The 12,729-nt window shown below is 33.2% G+C and overlaps 1 protein-coding gene across 10 annotated transcripts in view; it reads left to right on the top strand.

The window, feature by feature from the left end:
• Positions 1-12,729, top strand: part of KIF21A (kinesin family member 21A) — a 133,592-nt gene that overhangs the window by 103,826 nt on the left and 17,037 nt on the right. For 5 of the 10 annotated variants that reach the window (XM_090273014.1, XM_090273013.1, XM_090273010.1 and 2 more), the window contains 9 exons: positions 138-332; positions 737-838; positions 1,646-1,811; positions 2,293-2,313; positions 4,803-4,863; positions 5,236-5,290; positions 7,680-7,894; positions 10,147-10,254; positions 11,611-11,739. In XM_090273014.1, the coding sequence (XP_090129140.1) occupies positions 138-332; positions 737-838; positions 1,646-1,811; positions 2,293-2,313; positions 4,803-4,863; positions 5,236-5,290; positions 7,680-7,894; positions 10,147-10,254; positions 11,611-11,739 (1,052 nt within the window). The remainder of the gene's footprint in view (positions 1-137; positions 333-736; positions 839-1,645; positions 1,812-2,292; positions 2,314-4,802; positions 4,864-5,235; positions 5,291-7,679; positions 7,895-10,146; positions 10,255-11,610; positions 11,740-12,729) is intronic. The other 5 variants (XM_090273016.1, XM_090273012.1, XM_090273009.1 and 2 more) reach the window with 2 other exon arrangements.

Raw genomic sequence — 12,729 nt, 5'->3', positions numbered from 1 at the left:
AGTCTCTTTTGCATACCTTGTATAAGTGGAATCCTTCAGTATTTGTCATTCTGTGACTCGCTTGTTTCATTTAGCATAATGTTTTCAAGGTCCTAGGTAAATATGATTTTTTAAAATCCAACTTGTTTTCTCAATAGCAACGGGAAGAACTCACAAAAAGAAGAGAGAAACTTTCAAAACGAAGGGAAAGGATAGTCAAGGAGAGTGGAGAGGGAGATAAAAATGTGGTTAACATCAATGAGGAGATGGAGTCATTAACTGCTAATATAGATTACATCAATGACAGTATTTCTGATTGTCAAGCCAATATCATGCAGATGGAAGAAGCAAAGGTTTGTAATTTAAAAAAATATTTAATGCCTTACTAAAAACTATTTTTTATTATTAAAAGCATTTTGAATGTGTATATGAAGCAGTTTTCTTTTTTTGATTTAATATGATTCTTAGGTTTTGTATATATACCACCCCCTGCTTGCTTTCCAGTTAGTTCTGTGCATTTTGTAATATTATTTGTTTGTTGAAGACATATATCATTTTTAACCCACCATGAATTCCAATGTGTCTTATCTTTTCAACTAGACCATATGTTTCTTGGTGTATATATTTTACACTATTCTGAGGAGTCTTGGTAGCAAACCTAAAACTATCAAATAAATACATGAGCAGTAGACTTTTACCTTCTGTTTAAATACAATTAGCTCAAAGTAATGTCATATCATATGCTGGTTTGATGTAGGAAGAAGGAGAAACACTGGATGTCACTGCAGTCATTAATGCTTGCACACTTACAGAAGCCCGGTACCTGCTGGGTCACTTCCTGTCAATGGGCATCAATAAGGTAAGATCAGACCTGTTACTGAAAACTTAAGTTTTTATTAATTCATTGTAGTTTTGTTTATCTTTCTCCAGTGACCTTTTGTGATAGGGAAGAAGATTCTTTTTAATTAGAAAGTATTCCTTTTTCATTTCTTTAGAGTTAAGTTAGCAATATTTAGATCAAGTTCATTAACTTGTCATCTGTTGTATTTGTATATTAGAACAGATAAACAACTTAGAGAATAATGAACTCCTCTTTTGTTCTAACAAAGAAAAAATTATAATAAAAATCTCTTGTGATGAAAACAAATTTGGTATCATAACTTGGGTTAAATACTGATTTTTTACAGCTCAAAAATAAAATCAGAAAGGAAAAAGTACAGTTTTATTCCCATCCTCTTTGAATGTGAATGCATTAGTCTGTTACTTGTATGTAACTTCTGCCTAAATGTTGAAGGTGATAATAATTTCTGACTCATTTCCCACCCCATGTTGTGGTTGTGTTTAGACCCTTTATGTTATGCTCTCTTAATTCACAAATGCTAGGAAGTAGGTATTATCCATGTCATTTTTCTCTTAATTCACAAATGCTAGGAAGTAGGTATTATCCATAGCATTTTGCACATAAGAAAAGTAAGAGTCAGGAAGATGTGGTAACTTGATCAAGGTAACCAAGTTAGTAAGCAGAGGAGCTGAGATGGATCGAGATCTCTCTGATATCAAAGTCCATATATCGCATGCATTTGCTATTTGATACAGATCTTTGTATGGTGGATTCTGTTTTGTATGACCTAAGATAATTTTATTTATATTTTTGATGTTGCTACAGGGTCTGCAGGCCGCCCAGAAAGAGGCTCAAATTAAAGTACTTGAAGGTCGGCTTAAACAAACTGAAATAACCAGTGCTACACAAAACCAACTCTTATTCCATATGTTGAAAGAGAAAGCGGAGTTAAATCCAGAGCTAGATGCTTTACTAGGCCATGCTTTACAAGGTAATAGGCACTACATCTTAGTTAGATAAGCATGGTAGCTTTGCTCTTTGAGTGTTCTGTACCGTACCTCTTTCCCCTATAGCTTACCTGAATAGATGCTGTATTTACTTATGCTTTTATTAGTCATTCCTTCTTTAATGCATGTATACATTTTGGGGGATGTAATTATTGTCATTCCAAGAAGTGATTACCTACTTAAAAAGGCTTAATTAACATTATTAAGCAGTTAGTTTATATGGATTAAGAAGATCAACCAAGTTTCTGAATTGGTTATTTAAATTATTTATAATATCAGCCAGCTGTCATTACTTGTCTTTGCATATCTAACTACCTTAAAAAAACTAATAAGTTTTTGTATGGCATCTATTCTACATGTCTTATAAATGGTACTACAATCTTGTTTTATGTGGGAGTTCTTAACATTGGATCTGTTTTGATTGGAGTATTGCTTTTTGTTTCCTTTTTGCTGTTATTTACACAGATCTAGATAGCGTACCATTAGGTAAGTATGTTTAGCTTTCTGTGTACCCTACAGCTGCATGAATTACTAATTGTTCATGTACACTAATTGTGGTACATCTTATTTTTAAAATATTTATTGGCACCCACTGTTTTTTTTTGCATGATCTTTTTTGAAATGTATCCACAACCACAAACATACTAAGTCTTTTGTCTTTCTTATACATTCCTGCTTTTAAAATTCTTAAGATGTTTAAAGAAGTACTCTAGTTAATTTTTTCTTTTATTATTTGAATTGAAATTTTAGCCCTAGTTTTGTAAGCCCTTCTTTCTCTTTCTTGTAGGAAAAAAATGGAGTATATATTTCATTTTAATTTTTAAATATATCTGTTAACTTACATCTGTTGTTTTAACTTCATAAATAACTTTCTTTGGTATATACCTTTGGTGTATATTTGTCTTCGGTATATGTTTGCTAAATTCTCAGATATTCTTAATTTTTGTAAAGTTATGCACATTTATTTTAATATTGTAAGTCAAATAAAACCATTCAGGGGTCTTATGTGAAGAATTGAAGCAATATATAAAACCATAATATTTTTAAGTTAGAAGAGGCTTTAGTGATCATTGCATATAAATTATGAATCTTCTTCTCTTGCCACTCACCCATTAGTAATATCTTTGCTCCTCTTAGTGATTATACACACAAAGGACCAGGAGCATCAGGGCAATTTTATTACTTGCAATTTTTCTGAATGATTATTTTGGAGCAGTTTTTATTTAATTAAAATTATTTCTCAATCTGGTCTGAACTTTTTTTTTCCCAGTCATACAGCTATCAAAGTTTTCTAAATGCTTTTATCTAAAGAAGAGGAATATAACTAAAAGATTAAATATAATTACCTCTCTGTGTCACTAGAATAAACATAACTCTGCATCTGAATTTATTTCAAATGGTGTTATACAAATAAAATACATGAGGTACATGATTTCTACAATGTTTATACATCATAATAGTCTCAAAGTAGTATTTCTTTGAGATCAACTGCATATTATAGATATGGAAAGGCTACTACTTTTAAGCTGTTCAAGCGATAACAAGTATAGGTAGAAAAAGTAGGATTTGTTATACCCTAACCGAGGCTGCCCAAGCTTTTGGATTATAACCAGAATTTTTGCTATTCCATGTATTATCAGCACATTTCTTTTATTCCTCCTATTCTTTCTTTTCCTCCTCTTTGTTTTTCTTTTTCTTAGTGGCCCAACTTATAGTAATAAGTAAATTCTTATTTAAGTCCATGATTTATTTTTATTTGGAAGAAAATTGCAGTGCCCTCTTTGATGTCCTTTTGTGCAGAAAATACTAAGCTGCTAATTTGATGAGTAGTGTTACTTTTTCACCACTTTCAAACTACTGTTCATTATCTATAGCCTTTCTAAGGACCACAGTCTCTGTGCTGCTAGGCTAGCTCTTTTCTGTATGCTACCTTTTAATATAATTTTAAAAAGTAACTTAAAGAAAAGACTTAAAAAATATTTGGTTAATTTCCAGTGAAGTGAGATTATGCAGTTTTACACTTACATGAATGAACTTGAAGGTGTTCCGGAGTTACAAGGTTTTTCTTTAGCTTTCCTTCCATGGTGATGGGACAAGAAGCTGGTGTTGGGCTGTATTTTTATGTTCTCAGAGTTGAGAGAGTGACAGAGAAAGGAATTAGTTGACTTATGTACACAGTCCACCTGTATATTATAAAATCAAAAGCTAAAAGGGATTGCCTCACATTTTTATTAATATGTTATTTATGATGCTGTCTTTAGTTTTGTGGAATGATTTTATAATACAATGTGTGTTTTAAAAACCTGTGCCTATGTTATGGGCTTACTGACACTATAAATAGTTTATTTTCAGTGACTTTTATTTACTGACTTCTGACTAGTTTTATTTGTTTGCTTTTTCTTCTATTTTTTAACTAGCCTGCTAAAGTTGTTCTTAAATAGCAACGGTTTATTTGTATTCGTTTATAAAACAGTTGCATGCAAACCTATTGTTTTCGTCTTGTGTGTACACGTGAATGAGCTGCATGCTGATGTGTAACTTTTGAGTACCTACGCACACATACTCTCTCTAAACAAAAATAAAAGTAAAGGACTATAACCGTCTAACCACTGTGCTGTATACCTGAAACTACTATAATATTGAATGTCAACTGTAATAGACAAAGAAATTTAAAAATAAGTGAAATCGTGTATTTATCCGAGTATGTATAATTACATCCTGTTAGTGTTGTTATGTTTTATCAAACTTGTGGTTTTCCTATTTTGAACATGTGTTTTCTCATCCTAGGACATATAAGCAAAGGATTTCCTTAGAAATATTTTTCTACATTTCTATTTTGATTCCGTTGCTAAAACTGAAGTGCCCATATTGAACCCTTGGGCTGGTGTTTATTTTAGCATAGGGATGGCAGTCATCATTCAAATTGTGATATGAGAACAGTACTTACATTTTGGACTTTTTTTTTTTTTTTTTAGAAAATGTAGAGGATAGTACTGATGAGGATGCACCTTTAAACAGCCCAGGATCAGAAGGAAGGTAGGAGAACCTTTGGGAACTTAGTAATTTTACTTGTTTCTGTAATGTCTTTAATTCTTTTATCTTCTTGCTTCAAACAGTTACCCTTATAAAACAAATAATTTTTAATTTTATAGCTATGTGAATAACACTGAAAACAGTAATATAGAAACTAAATTCAGTCATGCTTAACCACCACAAATTTTAAAATAAAAATATTGGAATACTTAAGTAAGAAAAATGAGTTTTTTAAATTCATTTTAATTTTGAATTTTATCTTTTTGTTTTCAAGAGATCAGCATATACAATTCCTTCCATAGTGGTAAACATAGAGGACATACAGTTTTGTATCATATGTTCCCTTTTAATCTTTGGTTCTTTATTTGCATATAGCACACTGTCTTCAGACCTAATGAAGCTCTGTGGTGAAGTGAAACCTAAGAACAAGGTATGAGGGATTGAAAATGCCCAGTAAAATTCTTTTTCTCACTATTCTTTGTTATCACTATTAAACATGTCGGCCTCAGGTTTGACCCTTAATAGGTTCCATGTGTAAGATAATATTTCCCTTTGAAAAAAGCCATATTGAAAATTTTCTCTATTGTGGAAATTGCACCTTACTGTATGCTTATGCTTTTCTCACTAGATACCATTATGCAGGCCTATTTTTTTTTTTTTTTTTTTTTGCTTTTTCCCCCTAGGTTTTGGCTAAAGGTTTATTACCCACTAAGGAAGCTATGTGTTAATCTATTAAAGTTTCCTAAATTTCCTAATAATATAGGAGATAGTCAAAAATAACTAAGCAATAGTAATTTGAAACAGTTGGCTAATGGAATTATAAATCTGTAATGGCATATAAAATAAATCATTTCGATTGATGGGGGATTTTTGAAATTTTAACATTCTAGTATGTGCTTAATGAGTATTTCTTACTTTGTTTAACTGTATCTTGAAGTGGTTGATAATAAGCCAACTCCTAATTATCATGTTGTATTAAAAGTCAATAGGCTACAATGTATACTTGTAAAGTTTTTAAAAAATAAAAATGATACATACCGTTAAATGTGTAAGATACACATGGTACTTTTTAGATTGAGTATTGTTAACATTTGATACTACATGAATAAAATAACCCTCTTGAGATGTTTGAAAACAAAGAATTCTTAGTAAATATTTGTTGAACGAATGGATAGAATCAGGGCCTGAAAGAATAATGCTGTGCAAATGGACAGGAGGGATTTAAGGCCCCAGTGGTTAGTCAGGTAATGTAAAGGAGTAATTTGGCTGGATGTAAAATCATGACTCGGAGTCACCACGATTAACTGAAGAGGATGTGCCCCTTCTAAAGCAAACAGCCACCATCCAACTCTTGTTCATTTTTGCCACGGTGGAATATAAGGCCTAAGGCTTACCACATCCTTTGGTTTTTGAAGAGAAGCCTTAAATACGGATTTTTATGTAGAATGTTTTATTCTTTAAAACACTGTGCAAACCTTTCAAAAAACATCTTCAGGCTATATGTGTGGTCCTTGAGACACTTGTAGTTTGTGTTTTATTATTCTAAGTGGCATAGCAGAAGTTACCCAAGCTCAAAGAAAACATTCTAGTATAGCTTGGATACCGTCTTAAGCAGAGGAAAGAATCTCTTAAGGCAACTTTCATCTTTCAGGCCCTGTGAAAACCTAGTTCTTCCTGCTCTTGTGGGACACCACAGAGAGCTGTGAAGTGGTGGCCTAAGGGTCATCCTAAAAGAACCACTGCGTTAGAGATTCCCAAGAAAATGATTCCTCTCTGCCCTGGCCCTTAGCAGTGGAGAAAATTGGCAATGGAGAAAACTTGCTATAGGACTTTCTCTTCCCAGGTTTTCTGAAGTGCTATCTACTGTTCATTTTGAACTTCAAAGATGCCTGGAAGAATCACTTATTTTTTTCTCTTTGAAAAAATGAAGTTGACTGTATATTTTAAATAGGTGTGTACCAGCACTAGGTGAAATGTCGGGGATATAAAGTTGAATAAAACAGGGTGCCGGCCCTTGAGAGGCCTCTAGTCTGATAAATGCCACGATTACCTTTTAATTCCTTAGTGGAATAACTCTGAGCAACAACAAGGTCATCACTTGGTTTTCAAGAGTTGAAAAGGAAATGCTTATAGTGAGTTATGTTCTAGGAAAATAACCTTCACCTGCCTCTCCACGCTACCAAAACTTGGTGGAGGTTGGTGTTGAATTATCCAGCAGGCAGACTAAACGCATGGGTAAAGCATCAGGGGAGCAGGGGAATGAAACTTGAGAAATACGCATAAAAACTAATATTAAATAAAGCACCTAAACATGGGACAATTTCGAATCTAGTTGACTTTTCCTGCATTTATGCTTTGGCTCAATTTTTTTCTTCTTCTTCTCTTTTTAAATTATATCCTGAGGGAGCTGGCCATGAGTGGCAGGATAGCACAGGAATATTGGAAGCAGATTGCCTAGTGTGGAATGTGACTTTACCCCTTATTAGCTCTGTGGTTTTGGGCAAATTACTTAGCTTCATGGTGCCTCACTTGTGAATTAGGATCATGATAGTACATGCTCATATAATAACATGTTTAGAACAATGCCTGATATACAATAAGTAGAATACAAATGTTGGTTATTACTGTGGCCTGTAAAGGTCTTATTTGGCTGTAGCTCTGGCTCGTCACTATCTTACATGCTATGTTTGACACACTTGCTAGGAAAAGACACACTGTATGTTTTTACCTATTTCAAGCTAATATGAAATCTTTACTTTCTAATCATCTTCTGTACAAAAGTTTACTCCTGATTGCTTTTCCTTCCACTCTCTGACTAGGCCCGAAGGAGAACCACCACTCAAATGGAATTGCTGTATGCAGATAGCAGTGAACTAGCTTCAGACACTAGTACAGGAGATGCTTCCTTGCCTGGCCCTCTTACACCTGTTGCAGAAGGGCAAGAGATTGGAATGAATACAGAGACAAGTGGTACTTCTGCTAGGGAAAAAGAACTCTCCCCCCCATCTGGCTTCCCTTCTAAGATAGGCAGCATGTAAGTCTGGCCCAGCTATACTAACTTCCTTTCTTTTGGCTTTTCTTTTTTAATATGCATGTTGCTAATTTCTTATTCCTATTTTTTTAAATTTATGTAAATGAGATCTCTGGTTTTCACCTAATTTTTTGGACATTCAAAATGATTTGTGATGGAAATGTTCTTTGTTCAATTGAATTATCTTGTTTCACAGTTTTAGGGTCATTCTTATAGGATTATAATTTTTATAAAGACTGAGTTATGAATTGCAGATACAAGTTATTTAGCAATACCTAAATTAGGTTAGGTTAGTATAGGTGAATGCTATGCCTATAAAACCATTATATAAAACAGAGCCTTTAAAAACTCTTAAGTTTGTTCTGAACTATGTATGTCTTAGTTCTAAGAGCCTGGTCAGGATAATAAACCTATGCTGACTGTTTTTTAAAAAAACAGAGAAATATGATTTACAATCTTAATACATTCTGGGCTTTTCTAATTCTTTGCCTTAAAACAAATTACATGCCTGACAGTGTTTGCACAAACTATTTTCATTGGAATTATTACGATTAGAAGTAGTGCATATTCTCTCTCCCATCTGTGGTGATCTAAACAAAAACTATTCTACTCATAACAAATCTTATATAGAGATTTTTCATTATTTTTCTTGGGGAGAAAGACAGATTTGCCTATACAGGCCAGTGTACATGTGTGTGTACATCATGTGTGTATATGTGTTTCGAAAATTATATTAAAATTAGATCAGTCTGATAGATTTAAATGACACTTTTCAAACTAACCCTCACATGTAATCTAGCAAATGATTTGTGGCAGGACTATATCACAGCATTGCCAAATACTGCCAAAAAAAGCAGCACACACTATATGACTCTGCAAATAATAAAATATAACACAATTTCCTCCTTGAATATCTCTGTTTCCCATAACTTTAGGCATTTTATGAAGATATTTCTGTTGTTTTACATTTCATAAGCCCAGCTGCAACCTTTAGTTACAAAATTAATTATAACGATGGCAGAACTTTCTTGCATGTGCTTGAGGGTGGCCTATGTAATTAACTATTGGATTTGCTATTAGAGATTTCTAACCAGAATAGCTTATGGCTTCAGTGCTTTTTTGATAAGATGACGGTAGAAGCAATGCTTCTGATGAAGGCAGTGAGATAGAACTGAGGACAGTTTTTAGGAACCCACATGTGTTCAGTGTAATCTGTCAGATGAGTAGAGACTTTTGGAACTTCAAGACTAAATGTATGGCCTGGAGTCCAGATTCAGGTAATACCTTCTTTTTTGCCTTTTTTTCATTTCAAAAAATGTATCCTTTATGACAGGTGGTAGAAGATACCTTTTGGACTCTCCCTCTGTGGGTGATTTGTTTTTAAGTTTTCATAAATTCAGATGCTTATATAATTTTGCACAAATTTAGGAGTTGGTCATGTGCTTGATGTAGTCACTTTACATACAAGAAAATAATTTACTCAGTGGGCTTTATGATTTAAGTTCTGCAGAAGTTCTAAAATTTGATCTTCTCTGATGAGAAAAATCAGGCTGCTTTCAACTAAAAATCATGTAACCCTTACTGGGGATCTTGCTTTCTAATTCCTCAGTGGATTTGTTTTTCTTATTAATGTAACTAGCCAAGAATAGCAGAAATCCATTTTCTCAATTAAAATTTATTACTACTATATCCAAAAATCATAGTCTTAAATTGTTAACTATATAACTACTATTCAACATTTAAAATGTATAAGGCAGGAATATTTTAATTAAAAAATTTGATCAGTTAAAAATGAAGTAGTTAATTAAAATAATTGTGTTTTTGTGTAATTGTGTCTAAATATAATTCATTAAATTTCATTGTTTCTTATATTCTGAAATTCTAATATTTTTGTTCTTGCAGAACTGTAAAGACAATTTTTCTTTAACTGAAACAATTCTGATCAAAATTAAACTCATATTTAAAATAAAACATTTTAGCTATTGGCAGTATTGGTTTTTATATTCAAGATAACGGGTTTGCATATATTTGAAATGGTTGCCAATTAAAAAATTAAATATATAATTGTTAAGCTTCCATTAACTAAAAATGTCTTGGAATATTTTCCTATCCTAGATTTATTTATTTAGTTTCTAAGTAATCTTTCTCAAGGTCCAGTCATTAATCTATGACATATTTTAATTTGAATATCTGCCAAATAAAGTTATATGTACATAGTTAAAATTAGATGATTACAGAATTGTTTTCTATTTTAGTTCCAGGCAGCCACCTCTATCAGAAAAAAAACTACCAGAGCCTTCCCCTGTAACCAGGAGAAAGGCATATGAGAAAGCAGAAAAGTCAAAGGCCAAGGAACAAAAGCAGTAAGTTACTCATGCTTTTGACGTATGAGATTGTATAAAATGTCTGCTACACATAGCTGCTGAAGAACAGCAGTGAAATTATTTTCCAGATTTAGGCTGGCTCTGTAGTTATGACTGATTTGACTGATCAAGTCAATCAAGTCAGCTATTGGGTTGGCTAAGTGGTCTTCTAAATTTCTTGGTCACATACACCTGTAAAAATATTTGAGCACCTGTCCCAGTCATGTACACTCTTATATATATTTTCAATTATTTTTTGTATATTATTGTAAGAGTTAACATACACTCAAGGAGAGACTTATTAAATCTAAGTCTTCTAGAAAAATTAGAAATTAATATTGGCTGTCATTTGATAAAACTACATTGACTTCATCTCTTTGAAGTGGTTGACAAAACCTAGTGTTGTAAGGTGTGTGAGTTGTGCCATTTTCTTTCCATAAACTCTGAGGTTTAAATTGGTATTATCCTCAGTTGGTTTTCTGCTAAAATCTTTAAAAGCTGTTTGTGAGGTTTACCTTACTTAACAATACATAATATAATCTGGTGACGCGCTGGGCCATTGTAAGTTGCAACAGCACAACATGCAGAAAGGTGACTGAATGGGTTCCAGTCACTGTCACCCTTCCACCTGGTGGCACACTCACCCCTCCTTCAGGTCACCTAATGCACTGCATGTGGCAGGGGCGTCTTTGAGACAACCTTGTGTGAGAACATCAGTGCCGGTCCACCTTTAAATATTGGTAACGCCAATTTCTTTAACATAAGAATAAATATGAAAAGAGGTGTTTATCCATTTTATGTGCCTGAGTGGACGATGTTGTGCCACCCGCTGTCCCTGAACCAGCATGCCCACTCTCTGCTTGGACCACTGGGTTGGCTGACATGAATTTCATGGAAAATATCCTTCTAATCATCCTTGCTTCCTGTGTTTCAAGATGTAATTTGTCTGTTTCTACTGAATCAGAAGTCTCAAGAATAATTGGGAGTTCTGGGATGGAGCAAATAAGTAATTTAAAAATAATTGAAAGAATCAATTGAATAGGCAAATCACTCTTCTGGATTTGTTTCTTTGTAAAATTTTAAATTTGGATTGCTTTGTTTGTACTGACTTCAGAGTTAGCAGAGAGAAACTTTTTCTTTAGTGCCATCTTGTGGCCAGTGTAACAAAATTCAGTGGCAATAAGATTAAATTGTTCAGAGTGCATTTTATCTTACAAAAAAGGAGAAAAGGAAGGAAGGAAAAGAGGAAGGAATTCTCTTATGAAAAGCTTTTTTTAAAAAAGCATGTATCATATAACATTTCTAACAAATCATAAATAATTAAAACCACCAATTTAATGTTCTTTTTTCTTGTAGCTCAGATTCTGGAACCTCAGAGGCTAGTCTTTCACCTCCTTCTTCCCCACCAAGCCGGCCTCGTAATGAACTGAATGTTTTTAATCGTCTAACTGTTTCTCAGGGAAACACATCAGTTCAGCAGGATAAGTAAGTCATTATGGAAAAGAGCCCCAACGATTTAACACGATATTCTGAACCTTACCATACTGCTTATAGAAAAAACTTAGCCATCTCTTTGTGTGGGAGATGGAGTCTGACTTGTGAACTCTTGCCATATTTTATGTGTTGTTCCAATAGGAAATGAACCATAGAAACAATATTACAGAAAATTATTTTCCTGCTGAACGTTATTCCCTGTTGTAGATTTGCATTGCTGTACTTCCAGCACTTGTCTTGCGCTTTCTTCTACAAGTACATTAGATTTGAAATAGTATTGAGACCACCTGAAGTTTAAATTTCTTGGGATTCTCCAGCTTCTGTGAGTGTACCTAAGCCTTTAATTCAGATAGCCTGAGCTGAAAAGAGGCAAATTATTTACCTTTGGCGTATATAACAGCTTTCAAAGGCCACTGTTATATGTGGAACATGCTATTATCATTTGGTTGTTCTATACAAATCCACCATAAAACTTCAATAATTGTGTTCTTGGACTAAAAAAAGTGCCTTTATGGGTGAAGAGTCTAGGACTGAGGTGGATTGTGGAGGAAGAGAAGTTGGAAGGATGTGGAAAATATTATTTTCATTAAATCTGAAATGAAAAAAGTATTCTCATATTAAGCCAGAATCTCCCTTGCAAGAATTCAATACTAACAATGCTTCCATAAGGTATTTATTAACTATGACTTATCTGCTTTGATTTTGTTTGATAACACTGTATATGTGTGTACTTGATATCCAGTCTATTATTTGCTTTCTGTGCTATATAATCAGTCTGTATATATCAACAATTTCTAAAATTTACAGGTTTTTGTTTAAGGTGTTTGACATATTTAGATCATGCTAAATGGCTCTATAGACTTAGAGAAACAATATCACTTTGCAATAGTTTTTAATCTACTTAATTTATGGTAAAATTCTTGATTAGATTTTAATATAGTTTAATCAGCCAATAACTTGTCCTTTAAATTGATCTAGATA

This window comes from Furipterus horrens, unplaced genomic scaffold (assembly GCF_987537825.1).
Source record: "Furipterus horrens unplaced genomic scaffold, mFurHor1.1.pri manual_scaffold_4, whole genome shotgun sequence".
Lineage (NCBI taxonomy): Eukaryota > Metazoa > Chordata > Mammalia > Chiroptera > Furipteridae > Furipterus > Furipterus horrens.
This window is presented reverse-complemented; position numbering and strand designations above follow the sequence as displayed.